This window comes from Macaca fascicularis, chromosome 8 (genome assembly GCF_037993035.2).
Source record: "Macaca fascicularis isolate 582-1 chromosome 8, T2T-MFA8v1.1".
NCBI lineage: Eukaryota > Metazoa > Chordata > Mammalia > Primates > Cercopithecidae > Macaca > Macaca fascicularis.
In genome coordinates, this window is record NC_088382.1 from 39,057,821 (window position 1) to 39,075,861 (window position 18,041).

Consider the following 18,041-nt stretch of genomic DNA (forward strand, 5'->3'; position numbering starts at 1 on the left):
CCTCAGGTGATCTGCCTGCCTCAGCCTCCCAAAGTGCTGGGATTACAGGCATGAGCCACCACACCCAGCCCATTTCTTGAGTTCTTAATGTCAGCAGTTATTTTGATAGAAGAGGAACAGTTAACATCAGGATAACTGGGCAATAGGACTATTCTGAAAAAAAATTTATATTTGTGTGTTCATTTATTTGTGTCCTGGCAATATAATGGTTAGGTCACATCTTATTTCCAAGTGAGAGAATAAACACACCTTTCCCAACAGGAAGTGATGTCAGTGGAAGATGAATCCACATCCTGTTACTGCCTTTTGGACCCCTTTGCATGTCATGTGCTCCTAGACAGCTTTGGGACCTATGCACTCACTGGAGAGCCAATCACAGACTGTGCCGTGAAGCAACTGAAGGTGGCGGTTTTTGGCTGCATGTCCTGTAACTCACTGGATTACAACTTGAGAGTTTACTGTGTGGACAATACCCCTTGTGCATTTCAGGTCAGCCTTTGTTTTAATAATTTTCTTTTGGTGTCATGAAAGTGTGGGTTTTCCAAAAGATCAGTATCAATTGAAAATTTTATTATTGAGGGTCTGGAAAATGAACCCACGCCACTGTAACTGCCCAATGGGTTCACCTTGCCCACTCCCTAGACAGAGCCGATTTATTAAGACAGAGGAATTGCAAGAGTTATTTATGCAGAGCCGGCTGAACGGGATACAGGAGTTTTATTATTACTCAAATCATTCTCCCCAAGAATTCAAGAATCATTGTTTTGAAGGATAATTTGGTGGGTAGGGGCTAATGAGTTGGTAGTGCTGACTGTTTGTTTCAGAGATGAAGTCATGGGGAATCTAAGCTGTCTTCTTGCACTGAGTCAGTTCCTGGGTCAGGGCCACAAGATAGATGAGCCAGTTTATTCATCGGGTGGTGCCTACTGATCCATGTGCAGGGTCTGCAAAATATCTCAAGCACTGATTTTAGGATTTACAATAGCAATGTTATCCTCAGGAGCAATTTGGAGAGTGTCAGAATCTTGTAGCCTCCAGCTGCATGACTCCCAAACCATAATTTCTAATCTTGTGGCTGATTTGTTAGTCCTACAAAGGCAATCTAGTCTCCAGGTGGGAAGGGGATTTGTTTTGGGAAAGCGCTGTTACTGTCTTTGTTTCAAAGTTAAACTATAATATAAGTTCCTCCCAAAGTTAGTTTGGCCTATACACAGGAATGAACAAGGACAGCTTGGAGGTTGGCAGCAAGAGGAAGTTGGTTAGGTCAGATGGCTTTCACTGTTATAATTTTGCAATGGCAGTTTCACCACTGGTTTGACTGGGATACTTACTTTGAAGCAAGAGCCGTGTTACTGTGTGGTCAGCAATGTAAGAGGGGTTGGGGTACTTGAAATTCAAGAAGAGAGAAGGGCTAAACTAAGGCATGTGCGGAACATTGTGTACTAAGTTATGCAACTGACCAGAAATGTAGTCAGAATTCAGCAGAGACACAAATGGAGAAGAGTTTTTGAGAACTCTTTTACAAATTTCCATGGATGGATGAGATATAGGAACAAAACAGAAAGGAACACCACATCAAGAGAAAAAAAAATAGCATGAACCACAGGAACAAAGAGAGTTATTTGATGTGCAGAGGGCAGGGAGAAAATTGCTTGAATCAACTGAAGGTTGTAGTTAGGGAGCCACAATTATAAATCATACCTATCACGAGGTAGTCATTTTCTATCCTGGGCATATAGTCTATTAATTATCAGGGCTACTAGGGCAGAGATGGTTCAAGGTTCCTTTCCATTTTTGGTACTTTTAATCATGTAAGATTCATTTTAATTTAGCTACTCAGGAAGACTGCAAGTTTATTAATAGCAGCAAGGATGATGCAGAACTGCCGGTGTAAGCTCTGCCCATATATAAATAGCATAGCTCTCCTGACACACCTCATTCTAGATCCCTGCTATTCCAGTTTTGGGTCATTAAGTCCATTATGCAGAGCATTTTCTCAGTAACTAGATTTTAAGACACTGAGCTGGAAAACTCGTGTTTACCAGTAGAAAAAAAATATCATGACCTCACTCCTGAACATAAGCCAGTAAAGGTGACACAGTGCCAGCCTGTGTTCCCGAACTGCCCCTGAGTATCTCTTAAGTAGCACAGGTCATTGTGAAGGGCACACTTTTTCTTTGGCTGCTCACAAAAAGGGCTTCTTTCAGAGGTGTGCCATTTTGTGGAATAAGAAACTTCAGTGTAAGTAGTTAAACCTCCTCCCACCATTGTCATTTAATACTCTTCCTCTGCACTCCCCATCCCGCAATAAGAGGATTGCTCCAAGAGAAAATATATAACAGATATTCAGGAAACAAAAATAAAGAATAAATATCTTAAAGAGAGGGTTCATCTTGGGGTCACTACTACTACTCACCAGTTGTAAAATGCACCATGACTCAAGTTGGATGTTTAGTAACTCAGCCAGATTTTAAAGGCTGAGTAAACTGGAGTAACCATGGAACATCATGGAAGATTTCCAATCTCCTGGCTGATGTAGATAACCCACTGCTGACTACTGTGACTGTGTGGAGCTGTTCACACAACTGTCTTGGAAGTCAGCCCTCATAACCAGTTTGGAGTTTTCTTTGAATAAGGGTCTCCCAGCTGATGTATATAGCAGTGAGATAGACATATACTTAAAGAGCTTGTTCTCAGTGACTTTCAGATCATCTATTTTCATCTCTACTATATTCTACCATGGCTCCAGTGTTCACAGATGAATACCAATTATTGTGGACATCATGAAAACACCCTAGCCATAGTTTTCAAACCACTATCCATTTTTGGTTGGTAATAGAATCGTTTTAGACAGTACTAGGGAGAATGTTATTCTCCCTCTAATCGAATCCAAGTGTATTTCATCATTGAGAGGTATTTCTTTTTCTTTGTTTGTTTTTTGAGATGGAGTCTTGCTCTGTCCCCCAGGCTGGAGTGCAGTGGCCCGATCTCAGCTCACTGCAACCTCCGCCTACCAGGTTCACATGATTCTCCTGCCTCTGCCTCCTGAGTAGCTGGGACTACAGGCACCTGCCATCACGCCTGGCTTTTCTTTTTTTTTCTTTTTTTTTTTTTAGTAGAGATGATGTTTCACCATGTTAGCCAAGATGGTCTCGATCTACCTGCCTCAGCCTCCCAAAGTGCTGGGATTACAGGCTTGAGCCACTGTGCCCAGTCGAGAGGTATTTCTTTAATTTTGCTTTAGAGTAATGTTTTTTGGTAGAAATACCTTTGACCCCATTTGTCCTAATCTTTTTACCTCCGTGATTCTTTCTCTCTCCTATAATGGCAAATAAAGCTGTGTTTGGTTGTACTTGTTATTGACAGGATGTATGTGACAGCTGTCATGAGCAGAAAGGCCATGTGTCCCCCTTGGGGTTTTGAAAGATCATCAACCTTGTTTGAATAACTTTTCTGGCCCACATAGGGATTAAAATGAAACTTGTGGCTTTTCTGAACTGAGACTTCCTAGTACAGGAAACAGCCATTTATTCCTCAGTCTTAGTTTCTGGGTTTTGTTTCTGAAACCGTCTTGCTTTCTGGATTTTTACTTTGCTGAGTGAATGTGTTCAGGGCCTTCTGCAGAGATTTATTTTGATCACCTGCATATCCCAAATCATTTCATATTGTGATGGCTTCATACATGGTATTGCATTGGAGGAGGAAATTAGTTACTAACCCATTAAAACAGTTCTATTTTAGGAAAGCCTTAACGACAGTTCCCTTTTTGAACCCCTAAATGACCTCACAAATTGGTATTTAGCTCTCCCAACTTCTGTGGCGTAAGCTGAAAATATAGTATACAGTGATAATATTTTCTGCAACCCTGAAAGAACCCTGACTTCTTAATCAAAATCAGTAAGCAATTTTTCTTGGAGCATTTCTGCAGAAATTGCCCACCCTGGAATGTGCTTCAACTATCCTTATGATGACACGTTTGTTGTAATTAGGAAATCAATGTGAGCATGGTTGTGACAGCTGCTGTATTTATTGCAGTATCTCAAAGAATGATAACAGATGCCCAACTCTGTGCTCTTAACCAAAAGGAAGCTGAGGTTAAGTGCGTGGTTGCATCTTTCATTTCATTCATGTCTCACTCGGAGATTGTATCCCATAAAACACTGAAATGCCTACCTTCTCCCCAGAAGACCTTGTGAGAAGGAACGTGTAGAGACTCAACTCCACCTGTCCTCTCAGAACTAGGTGGGGGACCAGGCAATATAATGGGCCCACTGTAGAATATTCCTTGAGAGAATTTCAGTATCTAAATAGGGCCATTCTCTATTTTTAGTCCTGTCTTCCTTTCCCTTCACCCCCTACAGATCTACTCTATTTGAGTCTCATTTGCTCTGGGGGTAGCTTATCTGAGTAATAGTAGCAATTTCCTTGACAAAAACAGAATACTTTGTGTACCTGGCTAAGACATAATTTAGTTTCAGATTTCTGAAGATCTGTTCTGATAAACACATCTAAAATCGTCTCTATGAAAAATTAAATCTGCTATGTTTTTAAAAAAAAAACAATGTCATCTGCCTGTAGGTAGGTGAGAAAAGAATAAGAAGACAATAAATAAATGACTTCTTGTCCTTGCTTTTGTGCTTTTGTAATAATTAGGGCTGCCATTTTATGCTTGTATGTTTGACATCGCTGACTCTGATAAATTCAAACCAAAGGTTGAGAAATGGTGATATATCTTCGAAGCAGTAACATTTTAAGACCTGGTTTTTTGATTATTACACACAAAAACACACACGCATGCACAGCTCAAACAAACCTTGACATAGGAAAGCAAGGAATTAAGCAGTTCCCTATCTTATCTAAGAAAGAAAATAGAGAAAAACAACTAGGGATTTTTGTTTCTTTTTTTTTTTTTGCCATTGCTCCCAGCACTCCTATATAGTACTTTTGATACTCATTACTTACTTGGCATTAAGGTGGATTTAGAATCTAATTTCAAAGGATTTCCTCTAGATGTAGTTCTTGTGTTCCTCAATAATGCAATCTTGGGAAATATTGTTCACGTAAAGCATTTAAAGGAAAACACCATAGTGACATAATTTGTGTGTATGTGTGTGTGTTTAAGTTCAGTTTTGTCTCATAAATATGTAAATTCAGCCTGCCCGTTTTACTATCCCTGAAGCACACCTGAATATTGCTGCCTGTCTGATTAAATCAACATAAAGAGCTCAGTGAGGCACAAAGCACAAGTTTTTCCTGGCCACAGCTCCTAGAACTGGATGGCTTGCAACCCCAATGTAAAATGATGAAACAGAATGCTGAGAAAAACCACCATCCAGAGACTTCAGGTGCATTTGATATATAAAAAACTGGCCAGACCCTATTTCCTAGTTCCATTTACTCAGATTATCAGTTTAACAATGGAATGAGGTATTTAACAGGAGGTTCTTGTCACATAGAAGGCAGATTGGAAAAATCAAATTACTATCAAGCCTCACTTTTGGTATAATTCATCCCTATGAGTGATTTAGAACTAGCTAAGCAGAGTTGTCCAAGCCTGGCTGGTCATCAGAAGCATCCAAGAAATACTTATATATACCCAGACCTAGCCTCCTAGAGTAATACAGTAGGTTCAGGGAACCCTGTGTTAAATGCAATCCACTGTATTTGGAGAGTATTTTAAAGTTCATACTTAGGAGTCTGTTTATTTAACTTTGAAGCTAATTGTGCCTTTACAAATTTATAAATACAATTATAAGTTCATTACTGGGCTTTTTCATTTTAATAATTGTTTTATTATAGAATAACTGTAATTGCTTAATATTTTGTACAAGATTATAAGACACTGTTACTTCTATGTTGTTGTCTCAATATGTGCAGATTTAAGGAGTAAGTGAAAAGAGCAAAAAATAAATCGTGTTGTATTTAAATTTGAGGCCCTAGAGCAGAACTATTTTCTGCTCTAGGTACTATTTTCTTCCATGATAATTATAAGCAGATATCTATTTTTAAAATTTGTAATATTATCCATTCTGATTTTCATGGACTGTGTAGACAGTACATATAACTCTAGGGCACACACAGATTGACTTACATCTTCTTATACATATATCCTGCACCAATGAAAAATTATTTATGAGGCAGAGTTAATCACAGAATGACCTTCACATGACTCTTTAGAAAAAAAAGCATAGTAGTAAGAAAAGGCAGGGAAATCTAAGAAAAAACACTGGACCACGATCAAGCTGCCCTGGTCTAGTCTCAGCTCTCTCATTAGCCATGTGGTTTTAGGCAAACAACTTTCTTCAGGGGACTTCCGTGTTTTCATGTGTAAATAAGGCACTTGGTGCTCTAAATCTTCTAATACAACTATTGTGTGTAGTGTCTAAATAACAAAATAGTCTAGCACTACAATAAGTAACACATGACCTTGAAGAACTCACTTCATTTCCTAGTGTCGACTACTTCATGTCCATTAAGGAAAGTTAAATTTAAAGAAAAGGGTATACTTGAGAAAGCCTAGTTCAAGTACACTTAGAAGAGTTGCTGTTATACTATGGCTTTAATATGGTCTTAATAAGCACATTTCTTGTTTGTACTTGTTTCTAATCTTGCACCAGAATTGCAAAAATAGGTTAATATATTAATTATGTTGCTTGGCTATAAATAAACCCAGGTAAGGAACTGAGGTCTAAAGAAAATAATTTGCCCAAAACTACACAGAAATGTGATTAGAATTTTATGCTGCTATCTTCAATTTACAAGACTGGTATTCGTTTGAGTACGTGAAGACACCAAAAGAGTTTTAATGCACCTTAAAACCAGAGCAACAGTACTCAAAAATAAAATACAAAGTCCCTAGCGTAGCAAGCAAGAATTTGTTATTTGGTTTCTGCCCCACATTTTCATCATCTCCAATCACACACTTTCCACCTCAACCTTCCATCCCAGCTCTGTCTAGCCACCATGCTTGAGAATGCCCTGCTCAGCGTCTGGAATGTCCTCTCCTTCCTTGTCTAGTGGCCAGCTCCTCCCTTTATTTCAAAGTTTGGCTCAAATACTACCTCCCCTAGTAATGCCCAGACTCCTTTCCTGGTCTGTCCTCCCATCCGAGTCAGGGGCACCTTCTGTCTTCCTTAACCTCCTAGGAATATATGCATGGTAATATATACTATATTAGAATCAATGCCTAGTGTCCTGACCCTTTCACAGTATTGTAAGTTTCTCGGTGGCAGAGACTGTTTCATTTCTGCACACCCAGTGTCCAGCTGTAACATAGCTCTCATGGAAATTTAGTAAATCTCAAAAGAAGGAATCAGTGACCAGAGACCGCCTAACGTCTCAACCAAGCAGGCATTTAGAATTAATTTCCTATCCTCCCCATAGTGCCTCTTTTCTTCCATTTCTTGTAACCCCCACCAGACATTGGCTACCATGTTATCATGTTCAACTCTGAAATCCACAAGATTGTGAATTACCTAGCACTGTACTGTCCAGTATGGTCATTGCTAATCACATGTGGGTATTTAACTTTAATTAAAAATTCAACTCCTTCATCACTGTAGCCACATTTCAGGTGCTTAATAGCCACTGTAGCTAGTGGGTACCATAATGAGCCACACAGAGAGAATATTTCTATCATCACATCTAGTTTATCACTGACCCTTGGGCCCCAGGAAACACCCTTCCCACACGCAACACCAAAGAGCTGGAGAAAATGCCACTGATTCAGTCCTGGAAAAAGATACTGGCAACCTATTAACAGTTTATGTGTACATGAAGGATAAAACTTGGATGACATATTAGTCAAAAATGTTTTTGTTACTGTCATTCTACTTATGGACAAGAGATGGATATAAGATAACAAGTAAAGGTGTTTTTACTCATTGATAATTGAAATGTAAGTTTGATTGTGTTTATAAACCTATTTGTTTTCTAACAGTCTTTTTTTTTTTTAGAATCTGAGATTATAGGATATAAAGGATTTCAATTTTTAATTTCTCCTAGCTCTGCAAGGAAATAATATGTCAATTAATGGTGATTTTAAAAATGGACTTAAGGAGATCTCTTTATCTTCAGTAACACTGAAAGCCTCAATCCCGCACAATCATTTAGCACTTCACTGAATATGTATTTGTTTTGTTATTCCATTTGTTATATCATCTCTCCAATATGATTCTAACACCACAAATTTGGAACCAATGAAATGGTTTACTCAACAGAATATATGTGAATTGAGTTTGTATTAGATTGTATTACATAAAGATTTTTCAGTGAAAGCTACAGGAGTGTTTCCTCAGGAATTTGTTTTCTGTTTTCCTGAGCTACAGCTACCTTGCTAAACAACTTATTTTTTCTTGGCCTTTTGGTATAATAACTTTTACAAACATGACTACAAATAAACATGATACATGCACACTGGAACATTTGTTTTAGGCCAAAAGAATAAATATCATATAATGCCTGCATTAGTGAAGAAAAATTGAACCAGAGTGGAGGGGGGCTGTTTCTAGTTAGTGTGAAATATGATGATGTGTCAGGTTGAGCATGAATGCATCCCTTGATTGTGGTCACAGAGTGAAATTCCTACAGTTGTGGAAACCCAGAAGTATTATGATTTGCTTGGGGGCAGGGGAGGTCTTTGAGGTTTAAATAAAGGCACAGTGTAGTTTAAAGCCCTAAGCAACACAAATAACAAAAATATTGTCTCTTTCTAACCAAATACTTGTCACTCAGCAGTTGTTAATCCTTAGTCTTGAACTTTATGGGCTATGGGGATATAAAGAAGTATGTTTCTCCTACGCTGTCTGTCTGTGGAAGACACATGGTAGTGAGCGTGCATATCCATAGATAGGAAATATATAAGCAGGGTATTTCATTATTGATCCCCTTTTCTTTTTCTTCTCCTATAGGAAGTGGTTTCAGATGAAAGGCATCAAGGTGGACAGCTCCTGGAAGAACCAAAGTTGCTGCATTTCAAAGGGAATACCTTTAGTCTTCAGATCTCTGTCCTTGATATTCCCCCATTCCTCTGGAGAATTAAACCATTCACTGCCTGCCAGGTACTGGCCAAATGGGTTTCTAACAGAAACGGCTTTGCTTTAACCAGCAAGCATGTCACAGATCCTGGCAAGGGTCCGCTTGATTTTCCTCATTTAAAGGATGGATTTTGCCTCAAAACTGTCATAGAAATGTAACAGTTTGGGCTACACACAGGGAGTGAAACATATTGTCATAAATTCACAGCATTCTAACGGGTGGGAAGAAAGGTGCTTGCATGTTAGGTGAGATGGCCTTTCTCTTCTCTCCTGTTGGAATCATTGCTCAATATAGGTTGAAGATGCCAATTTAACAACATAGAGCCAGGTTGGTGGGTTGGTTTGTTTTTATTAAAAATCAGCTCATTATGAGACAGCATCTTTATCATATTCAGCAGTGAATAAACTGAATGTCAGTGAGGAACTTCTTAAGGGTGATAATTTTGAGTTGCAGAGAGCTATGGCTAGCCAGATGAAAACAAGAGATTTTTTTCTTTCATATATGAAGTGCACTTGCTGCCAAATGAATCAGGCAAGATGGGAAGGAAAAAGAACATGCCTTTCTTTCTCTTTTCTTTTCTTTTTTTTCTTTTTTCTTTTCTTTTTTTTTTTTTTTTTTTTTGAGATGGAGTCTGTCTCTCTGTTGCCCAGGCTGTAGTACAGTGGCGTGGTCTTGCCTCACTGCAACCTCCACCTTCTGAGTTCAAGTGCTTCTCCTGCCTCAGCCTCCTGAGCAACTGGGGATTACAGGTGCCCGCCACCATGCCCAGCTAATGTTTGCATTTTTTAGTAGAGATGGAGTTTCACCATGTTGGCCAGACTGGTCTTGAACTCCTGACCTCAGGTGATCTGCCCACCTCGGCCTCCCAAAGTGCTAGTATTACAGGCGTGAGCCACTGCGCCTGGTCAGAACACTTCTTAAGAGTCCTTTTATAAATATCTAAAGGTACTTATTGTCCACATGTCTCCTGTTAGAGATTTCAAAAACAAAAAGCAAACAAACAAAGTAAACATTTCAGGGAGACTCAGAATCTCTTTGGATCCTATTTAGTTATTTCAAGTACATGTTTAGCCTTAAAAGATCTCTTATAAACAAGTCTATGAAAATTCCCAGTGATACATATTACATATTACAGTAAGCAGCTCGCTAGCCTCCATAGTTTCTAAAGCCAGTCGTCTTACTTCAAGTGCCTAAGGACAGGATATTTCCTTCGCTCTGGAAAAGCTTCTGGTGGACTCACATTGACCTGGAATCACAGAATGCTTTCAGGCTTCTTTGTTTTGCCCATCAGCGTAATGTGTAGAGTCCTCTGGGTTTTGTAACCTTCCAACCTTGCAGCATTTTTTTTTTAAACTATACACAGGTATACCAGCTTGTCAGAATGGGAACAAGCCTAGTCACAAAGAAAAAATCTTGACTGCATCATGATGGTTAGAAAAACGTTGTACCACCAACCATCCAACTTCTAAAATTCAGGATTTTTAAACTGGACAGGGCTGCATTTTTCTATTGACTTTTCAGACTTACTACCTGAGGAATTGCCTGTCTGTACAGTTTTAGTACATTCAAAGCAGCACAACCATCTCTCGTTGCCCTGAACATTTTTTTTTTTTCCTGGGAGGGCCAGGGGCACATTCACCACATTTTTTTCCATGGGGAGAAGTTTTCTATGAATAAATAGTTTATGACATTCAAGGTGTAGGTCTCTTTGCTCTCCAGTAAGCAGTATTCAAAGTTTCTAGTCCAAATTGAACTTTGGAGTATTGTTAAAACAAGTCCTGATAGTCATGCAAATTCCTCCATATTAATCTTTATAGGCTATAAGGGTCTCATTTCACTGGATCTGATGCAAGTGACTCAGTCCAAAGTGAACTATTAAGTGTAATGCTTGGAGATAAAAAATCAGATGAAAGAACCATTACCTTGCAGCATCACTTAAACAATAATTCTGACACCAGGGATACCAAAGAGAGCCCCAGGAAGAAGAGACTTAGGGGGCTAAGTGTTTACTGACCTCAGAGGGTACAACAGGACCAGCCAAAGCCAAAGGACATTGACTTTCAAGGAAACCCAGCAAGCTTTACTGCTGGGATGGGCTGGATTACATGGAAGTTGTGAACATGTATAAATATTTGCCTTTTGTAATTGAGCATAATTTGAAAGAGTCTTGGAAGGCTGAGAAACAATTTAATTTTCTCTGCATCAGGAGGCTTGCCACTGAGTTTTCATTTCCACTTCATTTTTCTTACCCCAAATGGCTTTCCGCTCTATTCCTCCTTTCTCTTCATCACCCCTACCACCAATTTCCTTGCCCCTCTCATCATTGAAATCCTCAGCTTGTGTGAATGCATATTGTGCTTGGCTTAATGACCATGCTGTGTTTGCTCTGGGCATTAGATGTAAGCACTTAAGGGAGGGTTTGTGTTCAGCCTGCTTGAACCTCATGTAGAACATCATGTGCACTGACAAACTTGGCGTGGATAATAGAGAATGGCTTTTCATTAGGGCTTAGTGGTTAGGAACTAACAGGGCCTATTTCTTGTTATCCCAGAGAGCTATTGTGGAGAGAGAAAATCGCACTATTCCTGACATCATTTATAGGTCTCTCCTTCAATTGGTGAATCTCCCTTTCTCTAACTTCAAATCAGGAGTCTGGGGGCCGACATATTACAATTGGTACCCAAAACTTACTCTACTAGGAAACTTCCCTGTTTTCTTCTGGGAAAGGTAGAAATTTCCCAGAAAGGTACAGGCTGGGGAGGTGCCCAGTACGTACAATGTTTTCCCTGTCAGACACCAACAAACTGCATGAGAAATGTTTTTAGAATGGTGTGAGTTCAAGGTTGGGCCCAGAGATATGTGATGAGAGCCTGTATATTGAAGGACCAACTAGATCTTAAATCTTGTTGGTTTAGGTTCTGGAGGATTACACTTTATAGATGTCATTGCTTATGAAGCCAGGTATATTGAGTGAGAAGTCGGAAAGGCTATGTCAGGTCTTCTGAGATCTCATCATGGTAGCAGCCACTGACATTGGTTCGAAGAAAACCTGAGGTCCATGATGCTAGTCTCCCCAAGTAAACAATTCATTATATCCCATTTTCTTGTCAGTCCCTAAGACTCTACCACAATTAGGAATATATGATTTTCCCTCTCTGTTAGAATTAGCAACCCTCCTCTGGGAGGTAAATAATTCTACTTTTAATAGGTTACTGGACCTGAGAGCACCTAAATCAGTTTCTTTTATTCCTTGCTGGGACCTCGGAGCTCCTAAATCACTTTCCTTTATTCCTTGCTGGCTGTGGGGTAGGGGAGCTGTAATAAACATAATACAATAAATTATTATTTTTAAAAGCCAACAAAACACAAAGTCAAGTTGTCACCTCCCTAGGGTAAAAGCAGCTGTCTTTCCAGCATGCTATGTATCTTGGAGAACCCAGTGTCTGTCTCCTGCTAAGATATGATTTACATTCTCTCCATCTGCTAAGAACCTAATTATAATAGGAGTCAAAATGAAAACATTTCCGGAATTCTTTAAACACCCATAACTTTGCTATACTTTCTCCTCCCATATTACTTTCCACATAATTCCTCTCAGCTCAGCGAGCTTGTTGGTGTTTTTTGTTTTTGTTTTTTTGAATAAATGAAAGTGAAGATGATTGCCGTGAAAACACACTAATCATGGCATTTCTAATTATTTTAAAATGTTTTGTTGAATGCTATTGGCAGCTGCTACTCAAGTCAACAATAAAAAGCATTCCCTTGATACTGTCTTAAAATCAGATTTTTAAATGTTTGGATTGTGTTAGATGGAATGGAAAAGAAAAAAGAGGGCTTTTGTTTTATTGTTTTTTGGTACTAATTCTCATGTCTTTCTGCAAGGAAAAATTATCTTTGCAGTAGGCATTACTCTTTTATATTTCTTCCAGTGTTTTTAGGAGAAAATACAGGGAATTTAGCAAATGATACCAGAGAGGACACTTTTAAATGAGTGGTCAGTGCCTTTTTTTTTTTTTTTTTTTTTTTTGGAAGGTAAGCATTACCAATGATTCAAATCAAATTGCAGAAAACATACATTTGCTTAAGAGCTGGACCTTGAGCACAGTTTTTTGTCTAGCCCTGAAGTCCAAGTGCTTGCATTACACTATAATAACTCAAATTTCAATTTTAGGAAGCATCTCCTACTTAGCTTAGCTGGGCAAAACCACCTTAGGCAAAAGTACCTGTGAACTCCAGAGTGCTGTGTTATGGTTACTTTCATTGAAGTGCATGGTGCAAAGCAACTCTACAAAAATTCACTGGTTTGGAGAAGAGAGTTTATTTGAGGGCTAATAAAAATAAGAATGGAGAGAACAAGTATAGGGCAAGAGATGGTGGAAGACTTTGAAGGCCAGGCAGGAGACAGCAGGCATCAAAGCTCCATTGTGGCCCCCCAAGCAAAGGACTCATGTAATAAATTTAGAGTTCCTAGGTGGTCTGGTCACATCAATGCCTGCCCAGTCATTAGAGGTAAAAAAAAAAAAAAGACCATAATGCTATTCCCTGAATAATCCCAATCAACTGCTTTCTGCTTTCCTGAGCTATTTGCCTCTCCCATTAAGCCCCAACCCCCTCATTTGCTCTGTGTAGTAGAGCTTGAAGGCAGGAAGACTGGGAGTAAGTAACCAGAGTTAGCCATAATGGAAGCATAATGGAAACCAGAATATTAGAGGAGGAGAACAATGGGAGAGATATGATAGCAATCAATCAGTTTCCAAAAGTTAAATTTACCAGAGAAGTAAAGACCAAACAAGATTATTGTAGCGCTTAGGGGTATAATACCAGGGATTGAGGATAATGAGATAAATGCCAGAGATGATGTTTTTGTAGTCCTCCTCAGAGAGATGGCAGTTGGGGCATGTGTGAACAAATGGGATCTTGAACAGTACAGAAGGCAGAGAGAGAAGTGTAGGAGGCTGAGATATGGAGGAAGGGCTGCCCATGGTTTACAAAGTGGAACAAAGCTTAGGAGAATTAGGAAAAGAATCACATTAGATAACAAGGAGAAATGGCAGAACTTGTAAGTGCACATGATGATACAAGTGAAAAGTCATTTGGAGTATTTTAGAGAAAATGACTTCCTGTAGGCATTGCCAGGAGGCCCCACCAACCAGAGATGCCCTCTGCTGCAGGATCTACCACAGGAAGAAAAGAGAAGAGATCATAAGCAAAATTTTTTGTATTAGAAGAAAGTGGGAAAGCGATACCATTAAATGGACATGTGTTGTCAGCTGATGGTGCAAGCAAGTTGTCCTCCAACGAAAAGCTTCCTTAGTGATCATTAGCTTGGTGCCTCTTCCAGCATTTTCCCCAGACAATAGCCTCCCTCTGGAACTCAGTAGTAGCCCCTTTCAGGGTTGCCCAACTCACATCAGTTTCTAAGATAACTTCTTCAAATCAAGAATTGTTTTAGTCAAGAAAATAGAAGGCGCTCAAGACGTTTCAACTGAGGGGAAATTTAATCAAGGGATTTATATGATTACGAAACCTCTGTGGAGAGCCAAGGTCAGAGAAAGCTACTAGTGGTATTAGAAAACCAGTCAGGTCAGGAATTTCAGGAAAGTGCACCAGCACTAAAGCAGTGGATTCTCCAGGGAATGTCCAGAAGCCCCTGCACACCTTTCTTGGGCTGTCAGTTGAAGCCTTCAGGTCTGCCTGCTGATGTTAGACGGGCAGTGATGGCTTCTGCACTTCCTTTCCCTTCCAAATCTAGCATGAGTGCCTCTTGTGGGCAGAATGGAAATGTGAACTGCCAGCAGGGGAATTTTAAAATGTAGTTTTTAGTCTTCAAGCCCCTTCCACATGGGGAAGAACAGAGAATGGCAAAGATAGAGTTCCATTCTGACAGCCCACTTCTTGCACAGGAATGAAGTCTGTGAAATGCCAGATCCTTTCCCACCTGTAGACCTTCTCTACATCCTTCTTGAAACTCCACTTTTCTTTTGGTTCCGGATTAATAACAAACAAAATGACCCGCAATTTATTGCTAAGATGCATGGTAGAATATTTGATTTTGTTATTTCATACTCCCATAAAGCTGGATCTCCTCTCTTCAAGTTCACAACCATCTAGAGTCCATCCATCCCTCCTTCCTGAGTCTACCAGTAAACATCCAAAATAAAAATCTATGGGGCTTTCTATAGAGAAAATTAGGAAGCAAGGTATCCAAACAAGTGTGCACATAAGGGCTTGGGAATAACTAGGTAACGCATAGCTTCTCAAAGGGAAAAGATCATTTCAGTCATGCTCTTTAGTCTCATGACACGTGCTGGCTTCATCACCAGTCATAGTTCAGGGTTCCAAACTTCCAGATTTGATACATGTCTTGCCACCTTTCTGTTCTAGTATTGCGGAAAATTTTATTTTTAGCAATAGGTAAAGGAGCAAACTAATAAAGTGAGAAATAGAGAAAAAAGTGAGCGTGAGGATTACTAGAGGCATATGTGGTCATTGCTAAGGGCCAAGCCACATTTGATTAGAAAGGAGAGAAACTTTTTAGTACATGAAAAAATTTCAGTGACTAACTTCTACTTCACATTATTAGACACAGTCTGGTAGCAAGCAATGGCTAATACTAGGAAAAATGAGTAATCTATAGATTTTATCATCTCCTTCCTCATTTACTAAAAGGTATTTTTGCCTCTCAGTTGTCCATATGTCCCCTGAGAGTGGGGGACTGAATCTGTTATTGTTTCTTATTGTTTACCTAGTACAGTGTCTGGTCATTAGCAGGCACTTTATACATTATGGTTGAATGGACAAATTGAGCAAATGAAGAATTGACAAACTAGATCACTCTGGGGTGGCCCTCTATGTGTGTCTGTCTCTCTCCCCTCCTTCCTCCCTCTTTTTCTCTCTGTCTGTGTGTATATGTGTGTGATTTTGCACTAGGTATTAATTTTTATGTTGGATACATTAGCAATATTGTGTTCTCACAATTCTGCATGAGTTTGTGGTATGGAGTTAAGTTCTGGCCAATCAGTTCCTTAGCATAATTTTTACATAGGTAAAAAGATAACGTCCTCCCACAGACCGAAGTAGAAGCATGGCTCACAGGAATCTTCCAAAGGAAAATATTTTCTAAGCGGGGAATGAAAATGATAATTCTTGATGTTATTCTTCCTAATTGTGTGTCACCAAGTGAAATCTGAGCTCTTGCAGTGCGGTTTCGGAATTCAAATGTTATCAATTGGAATTGACATTAATTACTTTTGTGCTGCTTGGCATTTGCTGGAACATTATTTTTACAACAATTCCACTAAAGCTGCCTAGGCAATTATCTCTGCTGTGATTGTCTTCATCGTCGTCGTCATCATCATCATCATCGCTATTAAGTCTCCCCTGTTCTAGTTCATCTCAGCTGGGCCCTGCAAACCATCCCTTCTCTCCTTCTCCCCTGCAGGAAGTCCCGTTCTCCCGCGTGTGGTGCAGTAACCGGCAGCCCCTGCACTGTGCCTTCTCCCTGGAGCGTTACACGCCCACCACCACCCAGCTGTCCTGCAAAATCTGCATTCGGCAGCTCAAAGGCCATGAACAGATCCTCCAAGTGCAGACATCAATCCTAGAGGTGAGTCCTTGATCTACAGGTCATTTGACCCTTTCTGAAGGACGATAAGAATAATAAAGCTATACCTACCAGCCGTGCTATTCAGGTTCTGAAAGAGCTTCAAAATGCACAAAGTCCGCATCTTCATTACTGGTAAGGGAAAATAAACTTTTTCTCACACCGAGGATTGAACTAAACTTCCCCCTGGGCAAGGAAGCTCAACCCATCAGAGAGCTTAGACTGTGAAGGTACCTCTGGGGAAGGAACTGGTACCAAGCTTTTGATACACAAAATCACAAGAAGTCTCATTCCACAGCAGACTTGGATTACCAGCTGAGATTCATTATAGACTGAAGCCAGATGGTACAGTTGAGACACATGCCACAAAGAGGCACAAAGCCACCCTCAGACTGTTTTTCTGCTGGTTCTGACTAGTTTTCCAGAAGTCAGTTGCCCTATATGTGTTATTTTATCTCCAGGGATGAGACTCCCTGTCTTACTGTTTCTCATGCTCCCCAGGCTCAGAATTCTGTACATCCACATTTCCGTTACTCCCTTCCAATACAATAATATAAGGAAGACAGGACAATACAATAATATAAGAAGGACCTCATTCTATAAGGTAAGGAAATGGAAGTGCAAAGTGAGAAAGGACTTTGTCCAGGTCAAATCAGTATTGGAAGATAGAGTTAAAGTAGCAGTCAAGGGAGGATTCACTTGAGAACTTTTGCAAAAAGGCATCTGATTTCCGTCATGGCTCCCATTTGTCCTAAACCACCAAGTGACTTCATGGCTTTGAACATGAGCTTATAAAGTAGACAATAGCCATCCTTCCTGAATGGGATAGAGGGGGAGATTAGCAGAGGGATTGTGATGCTTTTGTTTGGCAGTTTCCAGGTCATTACAGATTAGTGTAAAAAAAATACATATTTTGCTTTTCACTTATAAAATAAATCTATACATATATATGCATTTATTAATATATAAATATATATTTATAAATTTAAGCTTGGCAGAAGATTAAACACATTTATATACATACAATTCAATTTCAGGGTTTTTTCCTGGAAAATTTATAGCTTTATAGCATTATTCCTTCTATTCTCATTTGAAATCAGTTTATGCAAAATGAGCATTGCTAATTCCCCAAATAGTTTTTCTGAAGAGTGGATGGCTTTCCAAAGGATTGTGCCTTAAAATTGATAGCTGTCTTAACTGACATGTTTATGCAGTATTTGCATTCATTATTGCCAATTAGCATTATGTGCTCAACTAGTTTTCACGGAGAAGGTAGATCTGGAAACCTGGGGTAGGATATTTTTAGGGGCTCTTTCTTGAACAGTGATACTATATTTCACATGATGCATTGCAAAGTAAAATAAAAATTATAGAAAGGTTTTAAAAATAAAAACAAAAAATC

The 18,041-nt window shown here is 39.4% G+C and overlaps 1 protein-coding gene across 6 annotated transcripts in view; it reads left to right on the forward strand.

Annotated features, from left to right (window-relative positions):
• UNC5D (unc-5 netrin receptor D) overlaps positions 1–18,041 on the forward strand; it is a 571,888-nt gene that overhangs the window by 525,763 nt on the left and 28,084 nt on the right. For all 6 annotated transcript variants that reach the window (XM_005563042.5, XM_073999971.1, XM_005563044.5 and 3 more), the window contains 3 exons: positions 262–489; positions 8,910–9,059; positions 16,478–16,642. In XM_005563042.5, the coding sequence (XP_005563099.2) occupies positions 262–489; positions 8,910–9,059; positions 16,478–16,642 (543 nt within the window). The remainder of the gene's footprint in view (positions 1–261; positions 490–8,909; positions 9,060–16,477; positions 16,643–18,041) is intronic.